The 22434-nt window shown below is 37.0% G+C and overlaps 1 protein-coding gene across 7 annotated transcripts in view; it reads right to left on the reverse strand.

The window, feature by feature from the left end:
• The window catches only part of SLC44A5 (solute carrier family 44 member 5), a 344022-nt gene that overhangs the window by 16449 nt on the left and 305139 nt on the right, over window positions 1–22434 (reverse strand). For 6 of the 7 annotated variants that reach the window (XM_077905063.1, XM_077905065.1, XM_077905068.1 and 3 more), the window contains 10 exons: window positions 19717–19816; window positions 18232–18324; window positions 17669–17756; window positions 16662–16924; window positions 16053–16147; window positions 7158–7261; window positions 3919–3992; window positions 3241–3311; window positions 3033–3121; window positions 1679–1763 (listed from right to left, as the gene is read on the reverse strand). In XM_077905063.1, coding sequence (XP_077761189.1) covers window positions 1679–1763; window positions 3033–3121; window positions 3241–3311; window positions 3919–3992; window positions 7158–7261; window positions 16053–16147; window positions 16662–16924; window positions 17669–17756; window positions 18232–18324; window positions 19717–19816 — 1062 coding nt within the window. Of the gene's footprint in view, window positions 1–1678; window positions 1764–2898; window positions 2950–3032; window positions 3122–3240; window positions 3312–3918; window positions 3993–7157; window positions 7262–16052; window positions 16148–16661; window positions 16925–17668; window positions 17757–18231; window positions 18325–19716; window positions 19817–22434 lie in introns of all 7 variants that reach the window. The other variant, XR_013384133.1, reaches the window with a different exon arrangement.

Below are 22434 nucleotides of genomic sequence, written 5' to 3' on the forward strand. Positions count from 1 at the left end.
GCAGCCAACATAATAGGTATAAAATATAATACACACACGCACACACACGGGGTCCCCACACAATCAGAATTTGGCTTCCAGCACCACTTAAGAAGAATGTTTTCCAAAGTAAGATGCTGCCCAAAAGTTTGTTCCCTGCCCAAAAGTTGGGGAGGGAGGGGAAATAGAATTTGGTTTCCCTTGTTCTTTATTTTCGAAGACAAGAGTCTCCAGAAGAAAACTGTTCATATTCAACACACCATGTATTGAATAAACCTGAAATCACATCTGGTCTTCAAGAAGTTGGCAATTATTAATATATAAGGGTAGAAAACATTTCTTACTGCTCAAATTTAAAAATCCACATGATTTTTCCAAAGCTTCCAAAGACCAAAGCTAGTAGCTTCTCTGCATTTCTGAGATAAGTCTTGAGTAACACTGTCAGTTACAAAAACAGGAAAACCCCAGAGGGGACTCCCACTATTGCTATGATTAGATGAAAAAAAAAAAAAAAAAAAAAAAAAAGATCTTTGAAAATCTGAGACCTCTGTCTCAGGCACTACTCTACATCTGTGCTCCTTCTTCCATCTCAAACCTGAGGTGAAGCTTGTTCATGTGGCATTTTGTAGATGGCTTCTCCTACTAAACCACTGACAGTGGCACTCGAGGATGACTAAACAGTTGGGTTCCATTTATAGCCAGAGAAAGAGCTAACTAGTATGCAAAGTTCTTTGTCCAGTTATTGAAAATAATTTTTAAATGTTAAAAAAAGCCTAATCATTTTCTAGGAGGTTTTCCTTGACTATGTCTCCCTACATTATCATCTCCTCTCCTGCCCTCAGTGTGAAGCTGGTGCTATGAGTTATGCCAAAAAACAAACTGTTGTTAATTTTACACAAGTGGATTGCTCAGTAATGCTCTGTCACAGAACATTTGCTTCTCTTAAGAGCAATGTCCAGAGAAATAATCTTTTAGAGAGTATTGCTGTAGGACTAACAATTTGTTCTTTTATCTGCTGAGCCTACTTTCTCTTGGCTGAAGGCAAGGGCCAGATCAAGATCCTAGGGCACCAGGTTCTCCAAGGCTTTTAAGGGGAAATACTAGTAGAAAACCTATACATTATGAGTTATACCTGCCACACAGAGGCACAGCATGTAAGGCAGTGATGAAAGCTCTTAAGAAGTATTTTAACTATTAGGATCAGAATTGATGGGGCTGTTTAATAGACATTCTCTTCGATGAATCTAGTGGGAATTGGTCATATGTGTCTCTGAAACCATTTCCAGCTTGGCTTTATCAGGATCTATAAAGGCTCTCCTTAAAGAGTTCCTGAAGTCTGGTCTCAAAGCCTAATTTTGTCCTCAATTCTGTTAATGATTAGATTCTGTTGTGCTTTATTTTTTATAAATATGAAAATACTAAGAAATTAAAAAAAAAACAGTTTGATGCTAACACCATGCCATGGAGCCTAAGGTTCATTTCAAGAGCCGACTCTCCTGTACTTTGCAAACTGCATTTCTCTCACAGCTGTGAAGGTTTAAAGAGCATCTACTAAGCAATGTCTCTTTCCAAATAAACACCATTTGGTAGTTGCAGCCAGGCCGCAGCAAATCCACAAGCCAGCTAAGGACATGAGTCTTAACCTTCTTATCTTTCCGTTACTCTCCAAAGGGGGAAAACACATATACTGAAAACTTACAGAAGCAGATGAAAATTGTATCAATACACATTGCATAGACGCTGAAGAACCCATGTGCAACTAGGTAAGATCCAATAATGACTGTCTGTAAATGAGTAAAGAAAATGAAGATGTCACTTGCTTGTCCAGAAGAACAAAAATGCAGCTTTAAATGAAAGTCATGACGAGAAACTTTAAAGTACCCTATGTCAGAAAAGATTTCAATACAGATACCAAAAAAAATCCAGTGATAACACTTTTGGGCATTTTGTACTGGGATTTAAGTGTATTCTATTATGCCTACCAAGTATATTCCAGATTTAGAATCCTGTACAACTGAGGCAGTAAAGCCCGAGAGTTAAGAGCACACACTGCCTAGGTTTGAATCCCATGTCACGCACTCACTGAACCTCACAGTGCCTCTCACCTCCTATAAAAAAAAATTATTGGTAGGTGAGGGGAGAATGTGAATAATAGTATTTATGACACACGGAATGAGTGAGTGAATTAACTGCTATAGATACTGCAGGGCTCCTCCCAGCTCCTCTCCAGCTGCTACATCTGTCCCCCAGTTGTTGGGAATGTAGGCCGTTGATGACCAAGAGGCTTCCCTCACTAGGAATTACCCTCGTTGCAGGGAACTGCCTTCCCCAAGCCTACACCCCCCAATCCAGGGGGCAACCCCTGGCCAATAGCTGCCTGATGCAGTATACAGAGGCCTAATTATTCTTTTAGAACTTCCTGTGAATAGGTCTGAGGCCTCCCCTCTAACTGCAGCTTTCCCCTTTGCCCATGCCTGCCCTCCTCACTTCCTTGTAACAAGGGTATCTCAGGAGAGCACTTCCTAATAAACCTTCCACATGCAATCCTTGGTCTCAGAGGTGGTTTCCAAAGAATCCAACCTAAAGCAGAATAAAGCTCAGCACAAAGTAGGACCAATAACATTAGCTATTATTTTTCTTATTTCTTTTACCTTGCCATCTCTGATAAATCAGTCAATATTACCCAGTTGCTATGAATGAATTGTGTCCTCTCAAAATGCCTATGTTGAAACCTAACCCCCAATATGATGATATCTGGAAGTGAGGTTTGGGGGAGGTAATTAGGACATGGGGGTGGAGCCCTCATGAGTGGGATTAGTGCCCTTATAAGAGGAGACAGGAGAGGTGATATCTCTCTCTACCATGTTAGGATACAGCGAGAGGAGGTGTCCCTTTGCAAACCAGGAAGAGAGCTCTCACCAGGAACTGAATCTGTGGGCACCTTGATCTTGGACTTCTCAGCCTTCAGAACTGTGAGGAATAAATTCTTGTTTAAGCCACCCAATCTAAGATATTTTTGTTATAGAAGCCCGAACTAAGACACCAACTCTTACCAGCAATGGTACCCAGTAGTAATTTAAAGATGTTGGTCCTTCTATAATCGTTGGCAGTCTTTGTGTGAAGAGTAAGAAGGCCAGCATGCCTACATTAGAAGGTAGAACACGTATATTATGTATTTACAAAGGAATATTGGGGGGTTTTTTTGTAGCAAAGAAGTTTTTCAAAGTACCTTCCAAACTTATTATGATTATTATTACCTACCTATACATCCAGCAACTAGAATTTTTCCCAGGATTAGTACAAAGTCTGTAACTTTATCCATAACTGCAATTCTAAGAGTCAGAAAAAAAAAAAGTTTAATGCTGTATTTAGATGGTATTTGTCACTTTAAAAGTATGAAAGTAAATAATTCATGAGCTTATTTTGATATGTCTTAACTGGAAGTTTTATTTCACCTTTGTTAAATGCAAGACATGAAGGTAGACCCCAGAAATGAAGTTATGATTTATTTTTGATGAAATAAACAGAAGATGGCTTTGTGGGGCTATCAGGCACTGTTGGTTATGTCAGTCTCTATATAAAGCCTAAGACACCCCTGGATTTTGAGAATGTTACATTTCTTCTCTGGTTTTGCTCACTCAGACTCTGTCAATTTGGGGTGGGGGAAATGGTCGGCGACATAATGTTTGTATAGAGAATTTTTTGAGCAGAAGGGGTAATGAAAATCAATAAAATGCCAGAGTGTGAAGATGTAGATGGATCATGGAAGCAAGATTCTAAGATACAAAAAGAAACAGTATGAGATAAAAGGTTTAAATCAAATTGAAAGATAATATTCATGTCTAATAAGGCCACAATCAGTTTAAATAACAACATGTGAAATATGTGATGCTCAAGGTTCACCAATTTTTTTTTTGCAAATTCAATCTGATTACTTACTTTAAAATATTTCTCATCAGCAGATTGAAAGCATCTCTTGCTGACCTGCAGAAGTTTTTGCCATATATTGCAATCTGAGGAAAACAATTATTATTCTGGAGTCAGTAACAGACTCTAACAAGGCCAACAGACAATTCAACGACAGGAACATGAATTAATTCTCTTAACACCCAGACAACTACTTTCATTCCTCTTTCCAACATTTGGGTATGTGGGAGACTTGGGACCTGTGTAACGTCAATTCTGCATAGCTGTCAGGGGTGTTGACAATAAGGTGTGCCTCGGATGCTATATGCCTGTAAACTCCATGGGAATTCAGAGGTAGATCATCTTCTTAAATCTCAGGATATGGCTTCTGTCTTTGAAGTGTTTTGGCTAGGATTCGTTGTGAATGGATTATACGTTGCAGCATTCACATTAAAAGTTATTTTCAGGAATGTTCCCTCTATCCCCTACACTCTGAAGAGTTTTGATCAGTAATGGATGCTGTATTTTTTCAAATGCTTTCTCTACATCTATTGAGAGGATCATATGGATCTTGTTTTTTCTCTTGTTGATATGATCTATATCACATTGATTGCTTTATGAATGTTGAACCAGCCTTGCATCCCGGGAATAAATCCCACTTGGTCATGGAGGGAACATTCCTCAGCATCTTAAAAGCCATCTACGAAAAGCCCACAGCAAATATCATTCTCAATGGGGAAACGCTGAGAGCCTTTCCCCTAAGATCAGGAACGCGACAGGGATGTCCACTCTCACCACTGCTATTCAACATAGTACTAGAAGTCCTAGCCTCAGCAATCAGGCAACAAAAAGAAATAAAAGGCATTCAAACTGGCAAAGAAGTAGTCAAACTCTTCCTCTTCACAGATGGCATGATACTGTACATAATAAAACAAAAAGACTCTACCCCAAGATTGCTAGAACTCATACAGCAATTCGGCAGTGTGCCAGGATACAAAAGTCAATACCCAGAAATCAGTGGCATTTCTATGCACGAACAATGAGACTGAAGAAAGGGAAATTAAGGAGTCAATCCCATTTACAATTGCACCCAAAAGCATAAGATACCTAGGAATAAACCTAACCAAAGAGGTAAAGGATCTATACTCTAAAAACTACAGAACACTTCTGAAAGAAACTGAGGAAGACACATAGAGATGGAAAAATATTCCATGCTCAGGGATTGGAAGAATTAATATTGTGAAAATGTCTATGCTACCCAGGGCAATTTATACATTTAATGCAATCCCTATCAAAATATCATGGACTTTCTTCACAGAGTTGGAACAAATCATCTTAAGATTTGTGTGGAATCAGAAAAGACCCTACATAGCCAGGGGAATATTAAAGAAAACCAGAGCCAGAGGCATCACAATGCCAGATTTCAGGTTGTACTACAAAGCTGTGGTCATCAAGACAGTGTGGTCCTGGCACAAAAACAGACACACAGATCAATGTAACAGAATAGAGAATCCAGAAATGGACCCTCAACTCTATGGTCAACTAATATTTGACAAAGCAGGAAAGACTATCTACTGGAAAAAGGACAATCTCTTCAATAAATGTGCTGGGAAAATTGGACAGCCACATGCAGAATGAAACTAGACCGTTCCCTACACCAGACACAAACTCAAAATGGATGAAAGATCTAAATGTGAGACAAGAATCCATCAAAATCCTAGAGAACACAGGCAACACACTTTTTGAACTTGGCCACAGCAACTTCTTGCAAGATACATCTATGAAGGCAAGGAAAACAAAAGAAAAAATGAATCATTGGGATTTACACAAGATAAAAAGCTTCTGCACAGCAAAAGAAACAGTCAACAAACTATCTTCTCCCTACAGAATGGGAGAAGATATTTGCAAATGACCTATCAGATAAAGGGCTAGTATCCAAGATCTATAGAGAACTTATTAAACTCAACAGCAAAGAAACAATCTAATCATGAAATGGGCAAAAGAACAGAAATCTCACAGAGGAAGACATAGACATGGCCAACAAGCACATGAGAAAATGCTCTGCATCACTTGCCATCAGGGAAATACAAATCAAAACCACAATGAGATCCCACCTCACACCAGTGAGAATGGGGAAAATTAACAAGACAGGAAACCACAAATGTTGGAGAAGATGCGGAAAAAAGGGAACCCTCTTACACTGTTGGTGGGAATGTGAACTGGTGCAATCACTCTGGAAAACTGTGTGGAGGTTCCTCAAAGAGTCAAAAATAGAGCTACCCTAGGACCCAGCAATTGCACTGTTGGGGATTTACCCCAAAGATAGAGATGCAGTGAAACGCCAGGACACCTGCACCCCGATGTTTATAGCAGCAACATCCACAGTGGCCAAACTGTGGAAGGAGCCTCAGTGTCCATCGACAGATGATGGATAGAGAAGATGTGGTCTATGTATAATGGAATATTCCTCAGCCATTAGAAATGACAAATACCCACCATTTGCTTCAACGTGGATGGAACTGGAGGGTATTATGCTGAGTGAAATAAGTCAACCGGAGAAGGACAAACATTATATGGTCTCATTCATTTGGGGAATATAAAAAATAGTGAAAGGGAATAAAGGGGAAAGGAGGAAAAAATGAGTGGGAAATACCAGAAAGGGAGACAGAACATGAGAGACTCCTAACTCTGGGAAATGAATTAGGGGTGGTGGAAGGGGAGGTGGGCAGGGGGTGGGGGTGACTGGGTGACGGGCACTGAAGGGGACACTTGATGGGATGAGCACTGGGTGTTCTTCTATATGTTGGCAAATTGAAAACCAATAAAAAATAAATTTATAAAAAAATCTCCATATTCCCTCTAGGAAATAAGTAAAACATTCAGTTAGGTCTTGTTGATGCCCACACATTCTCTAAAGATATGTAAATCCCAAAATTAGAAAGTTTTTTTTTCTTAGAGTGAAATATAGACTAAGCTCTTCTCCCACTAAACTATGCCAAAGCCACACAAAATCTTTTCAGTCCAGCACATTTCTAAGGTAAATAATACCTCCCTCCTTAAAAAGATATTAACGGTAATAATGAAATACAGTTAAGATTATTATCTCAACTAGGAAAGCATAGCCCTGAATCATGCATTGGATTCACAAATCCTAATATCGACATGATGATAAATTCAACTGCACGATGTAAAAAGTATTAGAGATGGAAATGTACACATGGTGTTTGGGCTTGCAAAGAAGAAATTTAGTAAATAAAAAATAATCTACTTACCATAACATAGGCATTTCTGTTAAAATACTTTATCACATTTTCCAAACACCAGAAACAGCATTTCAGGCAGCATTGTAGAAATTTAGATATGTTGTTCTGGGGGTCTATGAAAATGAAATATTCAGATCTATTAATGATTTAATTAAAAATTAATTTTAATTTTGATTATGAATAAAAAAAATTTTAAGTGGGCTTTTAAAAAAATTTGGTCAAATGTATATGTAAAACTTTTGATTTTAACCATTTCAAGTGTACAATTCAATTGTGTACAATACTGTGCAATTCAATTCAATCCATTAAGTGCATTCATAATCTTATCCAACCATTATTACTATCCGTTTCTAGAACTTTTCATCATCTCAAATAGAAACTCTGTGCCTATTAAACAATAACTCCTCATTCTCCCCTTTTCCTAGCTCCTGGTAACCTCTATTGTACTTTGTATGAATTTCATCTTCTGAATACCTCATATAAGTGGAATGATGCAATATTTATCCTGTCTTGCTTATTTCACTTAAAGTTTTCAAGGTTCATCATTTCATTCCTTTTTAGAGCTGAACAACATTCCATTACATGTATGTATATGCACATTTTGTTTATTCTTTTATCTTGGCTACTGTGAGTAACGCCAGTATGAATACTTGTGTGCAAGCATCTGCTTGAGTCCCTGTATTCAATTCTTTTGAGTATGCATCTATAGAAGTGAAATTGCTGGATCATATGGCAATCCTGTTTTTGACTTTTTGAAGAAGCACCATAATCTTCTCCACAATGATAATAGCATTTTACATTGCCACCAGCAATACACAAAGGTTCTCAATTTATCCTCATCCTATGTATACTTGTTTTTTTTTTCTTTTTTTAAACATAGAAGCCATTCTAATGGACATGAAATGGTACCATTACTACAATTTTGATTGGCAGTTCCTTAATGAATAATACTGAGCATCTTTCCATGTGCTTATTCACCATTTGTGTATCTTCTTTGGAGCAACATATATGCCAATCCTTTGTAGAAAGGACCAAGATGGTGACATAGGAGGCCCCTGAACTTCCCATCTTCCACAGATGCACCTAAAGTACAGCTACACATTGAACAATTTCCTCTGAGGAAAAACAAAACAAAACAAAAAACAAACAAAAAACAAACAAAAAAACAGAAACTAGCTGAATGACTCCTACCACATCAGGCAACTGAGAAAATAACCACAGTGAAATGGATAGGAAAGGCCGAGACAAACGAGCTGTAATTATAGTATGGCACAGAACCATACTATAAGAAAGATAACCCCAACTCTCAGCCTCTTCCTGAGGAGTAAAGGGTTTGGATAGTACCTATAGGATTCCAACTTTTAAGGCTCCCACCTAAGCGACAAGCCCCCAAAACTCTTAGCTCTAACTTCCAATGGAGTTTATAACCACAAGTCTCACAGTAGTATAGAAAACAAAGAAGCTAGTTCTTTACATGCCAGCACTCACTGTGGCTGTCCTCCTCAGGGATTAGCACAGAGGAAGCATGAAAAAAGATGTCCATCTTCCAGTCTTTTCCTGGAAGGGGTCAGACTAAATGCTTTACAACCCACTGCCTGAGCGTCTGGCTTTTCATTTGCACACTTCTAGGTGCTAGCTGCAGTCCTTCATGGAGTTGTCCAGGGGAGCCAGTGGGCACTTCTACTACTTTCTCCCTCTAGCTCACTCCAGTTTTAAAATAAGAGCACTAATTCCTCTTTGGAAGGAGATTTTACACATGCTTACTGCCCTAGCTTTTGCAGCTACTGCCTAAGGGATGGTCCACACCTTCCCTGGCTCTGATGGTAAATGAAGGTTGCACTAAAAAGTCCCACAGGGCTAAAACAAACAACTCAGTTTTTAAGTGGTGTAGGAGCACCCTCCTCCAATCCCAGCATGGCTATATACCTTGGCTCAGTGATGAAGGAATAGGCAAATATCCATTTTCCAGTTTCTCTGTAAAAAAGGCTTAACTAAACACTTTCCCAGCTGCTAAGTGTCTGGTTTCTAATCATCTTGCATACAGGTTCTGACTGTGATCCTTCCCTTTGGAACACTGAGAGGTCTTGGCACATACTCAACTATTGGGGATCATTAAGAATAACTGTGGTGGCTAGGACAATTACAAATGCTTGAGAGCCCTAAAGCTTGAGCTGGGCTAATTGATGAGATTCATCTCCTACGTGAGACCAGTCTGTCAAGACTGGGAGAAGCGACTATTTTACCTAATGCAAGGAATCCACCATGCAGTCAAGAAAAAAATGAAGAGGGGAATATGTTTCAAACAAAAACCAAAGTAAATCTCCAGAAACTGATGTTTCAGAAGTAAGTGGTCTACCTGCCGGAGTTTGAAATAATGGCTATAAAGATGCTCATCAAGGTCACAGAAGCAATGCATGAACAAAGTGAGAATTTTGACAGAGGGACAGAAAATAAGAAAATATTAAACAGAACTTGTAGAACCAAAGAATAGAACAACAGACTTAAAAAGTACAATAGAGGGTTTTAATCAAGCAAAGGAAAGGATCAAGCAGAGGAAAGGATCAACAAACTCAAATACAGGGCAGTAGAATTCATCCAATTAGAGAACTAAAAAGGAAAAAGAATTGAAAGAGCGATGGATTTATTGAACACCATCACGCAGAGCAAAATGGAGGTCCCAGGAGAAGAGAGAGAGAAAGGGGTAGTAAGTTTAACTGAAGAAATAATGGCTGAAAACCTCCCTAATCTGGAAAAACAGACACATTTAGATCCAGAAAGTCTAAAGAATTCATACTGAAACACATACAATTAAATTTTCAAAAGTCTAAAGGCAGTTAAAGGCAGAAGAGTGGCTTTTTACCTTTTTCAGGGTAAAAAAAAAAGTCACAGAAAAGTGACTTTTCTGCAGAAATGTATAGGCCAGAATAGAGTATAATGACATAGTCAAAGTGATGAAAGAAAAAAATTGCCAAGCAAGTAACTCTATGTGGCAAAACTGTCTTTAGAATTGAGAGATAAAGTTTTCCAGACAAAAGGTAAAAGAGTTCATCATCACTAGATCAGCCTTACAAGAAATGTTAAAGGGAGCTTCTAAAGCTGAAACAGAAGGGTGCTAATTAGTAACATGAAAATATGTGAAAGTATGAATTCACTAGTAAAAAAGTAAATATATAGTTAAATTCGGAATAATGGTGGCAGGTAAATCACAACTCTAGTATAAAGATGAAAATACAACATATTAAAGGTAACTATAAAATCGAACTTCAATTTAAAAAAAGGATCAGAGCATGGGGAAGTCAGAGCAAAGTGCAGTGTGGAACTCTATGTTGGGTCATGGAAGAGAAAATGGATATTAGTAGAAAAAGTTGTGAACTCCACTTAAGGTTGGTAGTTTAATTAATAATGTCACAATATTAATTTCTTGGTTTTGACACAAATACCATGGTTTCATGAGATATTAATTTAAGGGAAACAGAAGAGAGCAAAGGAACTCTCTATCTTTGCAACTCTTTTGTATATCTAAAAGTATCACAAAACAAAAAAGCTTATTTAAAAAAAAGTGAAAGGAGAGGAGCTAGAGGAAGAAAGAAAATGGAATATAATCAACTCATTTTCTGTCCATTTTTCAGAAAGGCAAAAGCACACAGCAGTAAGAACTCTGGTTTATTCTGGAGTCACAACTTTTTTGTGACCTGACAAAAGCATTTCCAAACCTCAATTCCTCTATTATTATAAAATAATAATACTTACCCTCAAAGACTCTCATGAGTTTTAAATGAAAAACAGAATGTAAAGTGCTTAAAGCAGTGACTGCCAACTGCTACACTTATACAAGTGTCATTTATAATGTTGCAATTTATCTTTAAAATGGACTTTCCAGAAAAACAAAAATAACTACAATAATTTGTTAATAGATACAAAATATAAAAAGGTGTGAATTGTTTCATCAAAAACATTGTAACATGAATGTGGGGAAAGTGTAAAAATGTAGAGCTTTTGTACACATTTGAAATTAAATTATGAGCTTAAAATATACTGATAAAACTATAACATATTTTATGTAAGATATAAAACAGCCAGGAAACAATGAGCAAAATGGCAAACTAACTCTATATTGATAATGTAAATGAACTAAATTCTCCAACCAAAAGACAGAGTGGCTGAGTGACTTTAAAAGAAAACCTCAACTATAAGCTACCTACAAGAGTCTCACTTCACCTTTTAAAAACACATATAGAATGAAAGTGAAGGATTGGAAAAAGATTTTTCATGCAAATGAAAACCAAATAAAAGTGGGAATAGTTATATCAGACAAGATAGACTAAGTCAAAAACTATAACATGAAGGTCATTATACAATGATAAAGGGATCTATTCATCAAAGGATTTTAAAAATTGTAAATATTTATGTACCCAACATTGGAATACCTAAATATACAAAGAAAATATAAACAGATGTGAAAGGAGAAATACATAACAATAGTAGAGGACTTAAATACCCCACTTTCAACAATAGATCATCCAGATAGAAGATCAAAAAGTAAGTATTGGACTTAAACTATACATTGATCTAACAGATTGGACATTTACAGTACAGTCTATCCAAATATAGAAGAAATACACATTCTTCTAAAGTGTCATATTATGGAACACTGTCTCGGATAGATCATATGCTAGATCACAAAACAGGTCTTAATAAAAGTAAGAAGACTGAAATCATATCAAGCATCTTTTCCAACCATAACAGTATGAAACTAGAAGTCAATTACAAGAAGAAAAGTGGAAAATTCACCAGTGTGTGGAGATCAAACAACATGCTATTGGACAACCAGTGAGCTAAAGAGGAAATCAAAAAGGAAATCAAAGAATATCTTGAGACAAAACTGGAAACACAACATGCCAACATATGAAATGCAGCAAAGTAGATCTAAGAAGGAATTTCATAGCAATGAACACCTACATTAAGAAAAACAAAAGAGGGCAGCCCCGGTGGCTCAGCAGTTTAGCCCCACCTTCAGTCCAGGGCATGATCCTGGAGACCCGGGATCAAGTCCCACATCAGGCTCCTTGCATGGAGCCTGCCTCTCCCTCTGCCTGTGTCTCTGCCTCTGTGTCTCTCATGAATAAATAAATAAAATCTTAAAAAGAAGAAAAACAAAATATCTCAATTTAACTTTACACCTTAAGGAAGTAGAAAAAGAAAAACAGACGAAGCACAAAATTAGTATAAGAAATGGCAAATATCAGAGTGGAAATGGATGAAATAGAGATTAAGAAGACCATAGGAAAGATCAGTGGAAATAACAGTTTTTTGAAAAAACAAAATTGACAAATCTTAGCTAGACTAAGGAACAAATACAGAAATGAAAGAAGAGACATTACAGTCAATACCACAGAAGTACAAAGGATCATAAGAGACTACTATGAACAATTGTACACAAATCAGATAACCTGGAAGAAATGGATAAATTCCTATAGATATACAACCTACCAAGACTGAATTATGATGAAATAGAAAATCCATAAAGATTAATTACTAGTAAGGATTTTGAATCAAAAAAACTTCTTAACAAACAAAAGGCCATAGCCAGATGGCTTTACTGGTAAATTCTACCAAACGTTTAAAGAATTAATATCAATCCTTCTCAAACTCTTCCAAAAACAGAAAAGGAGAAACATTTTCAAATTCATTTTACAAGGCCAACATCACCCTGATAACCAAAGATAACGACACTACACAAAGAGAAAATTATAGGCCAATATCCCTAATGAACATAAATGTAAAATCCTCAACAAAATATCAGCAAACTGAATTCACCAGTACACTAAAATGATTATGTACTAAGATCAAGTGGATTTATCCAAGAGATGCAAGGATGGCTCAATATATGCAAATCAATAAATATGATGTACCACATTAACAAAATGAAGGATAAAAATCATGATCATCCTGGTAGATGAAGAAAATTCACTTGATAAAACCCAGCCTCCTTTCATGATAAAAAAAAAAAACTCCATAAATTGGTTATAGAAGGCCTCAACATAAGAAAAGCCATATATGGAAAGACCCTGGCTAACATACTCAATGGTAAAAAGCTGAAAGCTTTTCCTCTAAAATCAGAAACAAGCCAATGATGTCCACTCTTGCCATTTTTATTCAACATAGTACTAGAAGTCCTAGTCATAACAATTGGGCAAGAAAAATAAAAGGATTAAAACTGGAAAAGAAAAAGTAAAATTGTCTTTGCAGATCACATGATTTTATAGAAAGCCCCTACAGTCCACCAAAAAACAAAAAAACAAAAAACAAAACAAAACAAAACAAAACAAATAAACAAAAAACTCTATTAGAACCAATAAATGAATTTAGTGAAGTTGCAGGAAACAAAAATCAATATACAAACTCAGTTGCATTTCTATATAGTAACAACTGACTAATGAAAACAGAAGTTAAGAAGACAACCCCAGGGAAGCCTGGGTGGCTTAGCAGTTTAGTGATGACTTCAGCCCAGGGCCTGATCCTGGAGACCCAGGATTCAGTCCCGCATCAGGCTCCCCACATGGAGCCTGCTTCTCCCTCTGCCTGTGTCTCTGCCACTCTCTCTCTCTGTCTCTCATTAACCAATCAATCAATCAAACAAATCAATCTTAAAAAAAAGGAAGACAACCCCATTTACAACTGCATCAAAAACAAGAAAATACCTAGAAACAAAATTAACTAAGGTGGAGAACTACTTGTACATTGAAAACTGTAAGCTATTGATTAAATAAATTAAAGACAAATAAAAGAAAAATACCCTATGATCATGGGTTGGAAAAATTAATGTTGTTAAATGTCCATAATACTCAAAGCATCTGCAAAATCAGTGCAATTTCTATCAAAATTCCAATGGCATTTTTCACAGAAATAGAAAAAATAGTCCTAAAATTTGTTTGGAACCACAAAAGACTCTGAATAGCCAAAGTAATTGTGAAAGAAGAACAAAGCTGAAGGTATTACACTTCCTGATTTCAAACTATAAGGCAACAGTAATCAAAATATGATAGCATTGGTAAAGAAATAGACACATAGATAAATGGAACAGAATCAAGAAGCCAATAATACACCCATGTATATATGGTCAATTTTCAAAATAGGAGTCAGGAATATATAATAGATAAAGGTTAGTTTCTTCAACTCAATGATTCTGAGAAAACAATGTCCACATGCAAAAGAATAAAATTGGATCCCTATCTCACATCACACAAAACTACTCAAAATGGATTAAAAGATTTGAATGGAGACCTGAAACCATAAAACTCTAGAAGAAAACACGGGGGTAAGCTCTTTGGCATTGGTCTTGGCAATGATTGTTTGGATTTGATGCCAAAAGCAAGGGCAATGAAAGGAAAATAAACAAGCGAGACTGCATCAAACTAAAAAGCTCCTGCACAGCAAAGAAAACCATCAACAAAATGAAAAGGTGACCTATGGGATGGGAGAAAATATTTGCAAACCATATATGTGATAATGGGTGAATATCCAAAATATATAAGGCTCCTAGAACTCAATAGCAAAAATACTAATAACCCAATTTTAAAAATAGGCAAAGGACCTGCAGACATTTTTTTTTCCAAAAATAGATATACAGATGGCCCATAAGTACAGCAAATGGTGCTTGACCTTACTACTTATCAGAGAAATGCAAATCAAAACCACAGTGAGGTAGAGGAGACAAAAGATAAGGATGTGGAGGTGAAGATGTGGAGAAAAGGGAACTCTTGTATACCATCGGTGGGATGTACACTGGTGCATCCACTGTGGGAAACAGTACGGAAGTTCCTCAAAAAATTAAAAATAGAACTGCTATTTGATTCAGCAATTCCACTTCTGTGTTTATATCCAAAGAAAATGTAATTACTATCTCAAAGACATATCTGTACTCCTGTGTTCACTGCAGCATCATTTATAATATCAAAAGTATGAAAACAACATGCATTCAAGTGAATCAATGGATAAAGAAAATGCGGTACAGATACACAATGGAACATTATTCAGCTTTTAAAAAGAAGGAAACCCTGCTTTTGCAACACAGATGAACTTGAAGGGTATGATGCTAAGAGAAATAAGCCAAACAGAAAGGCAAATAAACATGATATGATACTCCTATGTAGAATCTTTAAAAAATATTGAATAGAGAGCAGAGTGGTGGTCACTACAGGCTGGGGGGTGGGGGAAATAGGGAAAGCCTGGTAAAAAAAAAAGTATAAATTTTAAGTTATAAGATGAATAACACCTTTGGATCCAATGTATAATGTAGTGAATATAGTTGATGCTACTATGCTGTATAATTTAAACTTGCTTGTAGAGAACTTAAGCACTCTCGTGGAAGGAAGGGAAGGGGGGAGGAAAGGGGGGAGGGAAAAAGAAAAAAAATATGTGAGATAATGAACAAAATAAAGTACAAAGTAGAGCTTGTAAACTATACGTTATGTGTAAAAATTTATGCTGATGACACCCACATTTATATTTTAAGCCTGACTCATCCTGAGCTCCAGACTTGAAACTGCCTGACGTCTCCACCACGCTCTTCAATATTAACACGCCAGAAACGGTTTTTCATCTCTTCTTTGAAATTTTCTTCTTCTAGTTTCTACATCTTAGTAAATGGCACTATACACTTTCTCTCTCTTTCCTTCACACCACTGCTCCTCTTCCCCTCCTCCCCTCTCCTGCCCCGTATCTCATCTCTCACAGCAAGTCCTGTTGGCTTCTCTTTCCAAACATATCCCTAAATCCAGCCACTTCCATCCTTGTTACCCTAGTCCAGCTTGCACTCATCATGTTTCCCTCAACTCCCTGCCCCGACCCATTCTCTTCACAGAAGTCAGGAAGCCTGAGAAGAGATGAATTCTGGAGTCTTACCTTTAAGACGGCGGTCCAAGTACTCTAGGACTATTTTAAACATTTGAATTAATGCAAGAAGTAAAGATCCGAATGCGAGGGACCCTGTGTGATATCTGGGCAAAGATAAAACGAGAAAGTTAAAAGATCTTTACTATAACAAAAAGGATGCTACAATTTTAATAGGTAAAAGGGGTCTGCAGAAAGACAGGAAAGAATTTCTTATGCTTTCTTAGGTTGATAAAGGTCCTCATAGAGGATTTTAAATGATTCACATCTCTTTTGCCCTTCATCTACAAAAATGATACCAATAGCCTTTCATCATAAAATACAACGTTTGAGCTAAGCAAGAGAGACAGAGCCACGTTAATTCTTAATTTTTATCGTGGTGCCCTCCTCTACTACTTCTCTTCAGTAAGAGAAGGCTTTTAGAAGGATATTGGCCCGGGTAGGGATTGTAAAAACTGTGGCTCTAAAAGCAGACAGAGCCAATGGACATCCATGAATCTTAAATCATACCTTTGACCTCATTCGTAACTTCGCCACGTGAATGATAAAGGCATACGATTGAATCATAAGCACACTAAACCTAACTGGGTAGATAGAGGTACGATTCAACGTGGAACTTACCGTATGGCTCGTCCAAATGCAGTAAAAAGTGGATGTGGTGGGATGTCATCGGGTTTTCTGAAGGCCCAGTAATAAGAAGCAAAGGCACCAGCAAGGGCACACTGACCCAGTGCAATGACAAAGTTTATAAGCCAGAAAAAGACAAATAGATTGAACATCTGGAAAGTAGGGACATACTGATGGTACAGGCTCTTTCCACCATAGAAAGCAAAGTTACACTGAGCCTCAGGGCAAGCTTTGGCAATTTCAGTTGTATTAAAAATCTGTACTCAGGGGAAAAAAAAAAAAAGACAATAGAGTTAATATGAAGTGCCATTCCAAGATAACACCTTCCCTGACTTCTCGTCTTGTGTAGCCCCAATTGCATGTCCTCCTTTTCTCCCATTAGCTTCTGCTGTTAGTCCTATTTTTTTTTTAATATATAGGGTTTTTTTTTTTTTTTTTTAGGATTTTATTTATTTGAGAGAGAGAGCGCGCATAAGAGAGCAAGTATGAGAGAGCACGAGTGCAATTAAGGGGAAGGGCAGAGGGAGAGGGAAGCAGACTCCCACAGAGCAGAGAGCCCAACTCAGGGCTTGATCCCAGGACCCTAGGATCAGGGCCTCAGCCGAAATCAAGAGTTAGCCACTTAACCAACTGAGCCACCCAGGCGTCCCTGTTACTCCTATTCTTCTATCCCACCACTTTATATCATTCCTTAATGAGCTCTAGAAAGTATTTCATTTTCCATCATATGTTCACCACTCTGCACCCACTAAAATTTCACATTTACTAGTGTTGTTGTTGAACTCGGGAAATAGTGCTTATCTTCATTCTGCCCACCATTTTCAGTGCTCTACTGCTAACACTGGACCCCCCCTTTCCTTCTCAACAGTGATCCCCATTAATGTCTCTATTTCAAAATGATTTTTACAACTGCTAGGTGAAATGTAGTAGAGTTCTATATTGAAGTAAGTGAGAGAGAGAGAGAGAGAGAGAGAGAGAGAGAGAGAGAGTCTTTGACTTACCTCTGGGTTACAGGTTGTATTTTCATGTTTGCATTTCCCTTCTGGGGCTATGACTTTGTATATAGGTACCCCTGACGTAGCCAAGTAACTGGGGTAACCTATTAAGGATAAACTATTTGCTGGTATATTGAAAGTAGACAGACAAAAAAAAAATAATGCAAATAACTCAAAAGTCCACGGAGAGATAACTTCAAAAAACTTCTAACCTTTTAATAATTTATACATTTTTTTCAGAGCTGGAATAACACAACACGAGTCAGCTGCACTGAGTGTCCCCTTCACAATAAAATACAAAGGAATTTTCTTAGGTTATTGCCAAGAAGAATTACCATATGTGAAAACAAAATAAAACAAAATCTACCACATGGCCTATCTGGGGTGGGGGGGGGGGGGGATTCAATCAGTAGACGAACTTTTTTAGAGCTCAGCAAAAAAAAAAAAAAAAAAAAAAACCTTTAGGATGTTCCTAGTCTTCTCAGGATGGGAAGCACTAGACACAAACTCCTGGTTCTTGAATAGTAGTATGAACCTGAGGTTTAAAGATGTCAATTACCAAAGGATACATTGCTATCACTGCCCAGTAGGCAATACAGATGGAGATGAAAATGAAAGTTAAAATTGGATAAATTAATGTAGTAGGGATGCATCCAATGGCTCTGAAATAAAGCAAATATTTGAAATTCAAAATGATTCAGAGATATAACTTCTTAATTAAATCTTTATCTGTTAAACTAGAAATAAATTTTTAAATTGACTTTTAAATTTTACTTATGTGTTATTTTCAGGAAAAAACCATACAGAAACTTGGGAGGAACTTTGGGGGAACTTCTGACGGGAATCAAATATAAACATTAAAAGAAGGCCTCTAATTTACTAAAAACACCACAAGTAAAATTTAATAGCCAATTTAAAAATTTAAAATTCTTTAAGAATATGCTAGAATGATCAGCAAAAAAGAGCCAGTGGTAATTACCACCATTCTTAGAATGAATTCAGTCTAAAGCTTATTTCTCATACCAATTAATTCCAGCTCTTAGTTGCCCTTGAAAAAAATGATCAACCTGTCACAGTTGTATTGGCCCTTTACACACGCGTGCGCGCACACACACGCAGAGGTGTAACAGTGGGGCAAGTTACAGTGAATTGCACAACATCATATTAGTTAAAAAAAAAAAAAAAACAGCAAATCAGTAGTTTCCAGTGGCTAATGATAGGGCTGCAGTTACAGGAAGGTGAGAGAGAGTTTAACACACTGCTTGTTAACTATTTAAACCATTGGATTCAAGTGTTATTATGGAAGACAATTTTGTTAGAATAATCCTTACAGACTACTTAAAATAATGTGGTCTTTGATCATTAAGAACTTAGTTTTTAATCATTCTAAATAGAATGCATGGTCTGTTGGCTTATAGTCGTTCTTTTCATATTTCTTCCATCCATTATTCAAAAGCTTAAAGTATTATCCTCAAGTGACCTTTTGGAATAGTTTAGAAACTAGGAGGTGTCATTACCTCTTAGCATGAGTTTTAGTGTTTATTTTATAGCATTTTTAAACGAAAATGGCTCCAGGTATAACGTGTTCTGAATTAAGAGTCTGGTGCTCCTAGCATCAATTATTCTATTAGCAAATTTTGTCACTCTAACTGACTTTATAGAATTATGAGGATTTGAGGTTTTGCAAATGATCTCAACCATCAATATTGTAGGATTCAGTATGGGAATAATACAATATATAATACAAGGTACTTTTATATAGCACTCTATCACTTACTTTCACATGTTATTCTGACATACATTTGGTGTTTAAAAAAAGTGCTAATACATGGACTACACAGTTTGAGCCTTATTTCGTCCTTTGATAAATGAGGTTTGGGAACACTGAAGGATTTGTCAGCATGACCTTTCTAATAAGTGGCAAAGTCTGAACTTCAGTCTTCTTGAATGGAAAGCAGATTTCTCTAACAAGTCTTAAAGGGGAAGTCTCTGGACATGTACACAATAGGCAGTGACTGATGTACATTATGTGAGTTTCTCCATCAGGGCCTTACTTGCTCCCTTCCTTCAGCAGGGTAATGGAGATGCGGATTCGTTCCCTGAGGAAGATCAGCATGAGGATGATAAACACTTCAAGAATGCAGAGTATTATCACTTTAAACAGGAAAAAAAGAATTAGTGTGTGATATGCAAATCAACCCCAAAACACAATCTTTCTCTGCAAAAGTTGAGGGCCGAGTCTCATGGTTATTTCTGCCAATTCTGACACTCCACAGTTTGGGCAGTGCAACCTCTCCAAAAGTGCCAATCTTAGAAATTCACTCTCAAACCCTCCAAGAAAGGCTAAGAAATCTTGATTAAAACATTTAGCTACGGTTTGAGCAACTCAATTGGTCAGGCTTCATTTCACCTATTGAAACATTTCACAAAATTCGTACACATGAGAGAAGGACGGACGGCTGCAGGCAGCTCTATTTTAGGTGTTTTTCACTTTCACTTCATTGAGTAAGAGAATTATTACAGAAGAAACTCCTTGAGCTGTCACTGTACACAATGCCTCTTCAGTAACTGGCCTTGCTGACTGACGGGCAGGCTCTTGATGGCCACACTTTTACCCTGTGACTCTACCCATCACGGCTACCCTTGATGGAATCAGGCTGTAAACCCAACCCTGGTCTGATAAAAGTCTCAGAATTAGAACTAAGGGAATCTACTTCAGTTTTGAATTGAAGGTTATGAACCTCTTGAACTTCAAGCTCTACAAGCTTAATGAACTGTGTCAAAACCACCTTTTCGTGAGATAAGTGAATTTGCAAAGACAGAATAAGACATCTGTGAATTTAAGAAACGGAGCAGAGAGGCAATCTTGAGTTCTTTTGGCTTTCTGTGTTTTCCTGGATCCAAGTACCCTGGAAAGTCCAGCTGCTTTCCTGCCTCCCCGCCCCCCCCCCGCTTTTTTTTTTTTTTTTTTTTTTAGTTTGGTGAGACACTGTTATATCCTTACAATAAGTACCAATGCCTTGCTCCAGCTTATTCTGATTTTTATTTCTTTTTGGCTACCTTCAATTAGTTTCTCTTTACTTTAAGCCAGATGGTCCCACTTACTATATTTCCTCAACTCTAAGACACATTTTTAAATTAGTAATAACTTTTCAGGAAAAATAAAATCCTTCATTAAATGTCTTTTCGTCCTGATTTCAGCTATGTTAAAAAGTGAAAAGTAATGCATGCTGAAATTAAGGAAATATAGCACTGCTAATAACACAACCTGAAATTATAGAAGAAACTAAATGGAAATTTAAATTCCCACCTCTGAAAGAATCTGCTCTATTACATCCTTGCTAGATAGTTATCCTGTTCATGCCCGAGCACTTCAAGTGACAGGGCACTCAGCACACATCGGTTAACATCTCCGAGCAGAAATCAGTTAACGCAGAGATGTGAGAGGATCTTAGTAATGTATCATCTTGCCACTATGTCTTCTTTTAGTTAAATCATGTATTTATGTTATCATGCATATTTGATTCTCTTAAAACAAAATGACTGCAAAGTTATGGAGGATAGCCATGATGAACTAAAATCATCATCTTTGGACAAACCTAAGAATACGAGATATGCCAAGAATCACTTTATATTCTGAAATTGCATTCATAAACAACATTGCATATGAAACGTAGACCTTTACAAAATTACATATCCAAGATGATTAGAGAAATTTTATTGTCTTTTGAGTTTATGTGCCTTTCTTGTATCTGAATAAAAGCAAACAATGGAAATCTATTTTTGAGACCCTGTAGAGAAGTTGGTATAACTAACTTTTCAGAGGAGGAGGCTAGAATAACTAATAGCAGAAATAAGATTAGAACCATCTCCTAACACAACCCGAGACTTATAAAAACGATAATTTTTGTATGTAGAACTCTACTTATTTTAAGTGTTTTCATCAATGAGTATAATTTCACATTATGCCCTTCTGATACCTAGAATTGTGTCCAAACACAGAGCAAGTAATCAATTAATGTCTGATAAATGGATTGTGAAAGTGGGGGCACAGTTGAGGAAACATTGGCATTGCTAGACTTGAAAATAAAAGCGAATTCTATATTTTCCTTAAAGGACATCCCTTAACTTATCCAGTGGCAGATTTTGATCAATCATGTCAATGATTTTTGTGTTGAAGGCCCTTAAGAGACAGCAGTGGAATGACCACAGAACCTGTCACTATAAGATTCACCTGAGAATAAAACTAGAGGTTTCGATATATAATGGATGAGATTCATCATCTTTATACATGATAGATAATTGCAAGTAGATTCCTGAGAAGGTATGGATGGAATCACTCAAACTCAGGAAAAATGATAAGGATACAAGTTCCAAGATGCCTGATTTTTATATAGTTAAAAAGAAGGATATGAATGAAATAATCCTTCTGCAACGTATTTGAAAAAAAAATGTTATAGGAAGGGAACTAATCTGCATGCAAGCTGGATGTGGGAAGCCAAAGAACATGAATGTGACATTTTGATTCAGCATGGCCTGAGGAAAAGAGAAAAATCAAATGTGGTGGACAAAAGGACCCTGGTGGGGGGTGCAAGTTCTGTGCAAGTTTAGGTCATGGAGCTTGCAAGAGCTTTTAGAAAAAAAAAAATCTCAAGATTATCCAAAACCTTTTGCTAAAAAGGCTTCTCATTATTCATTTTTCCCCCACATGCTTTGCTTCCAGGAAAGCAGTGTAGTAGATGGCCTAGGTCTCATTCTGGTCAAGTAGTATA

The sequence above is a fragment of the Canis aureus genome, chromosome 8 (genome assembly GCF_053574225.1).
Source record: "Canis aureus isolate CA01 chromosome 8, VMU_Caureus_v.1.0, whole genome shotgun sequence".
In the NCBI taxonomy this organism is placed as follows: Eukaryota; Metazoa; Chordata; class Mammalia; order Carnivora; family Canidae; genus Canis; species Canis aureus.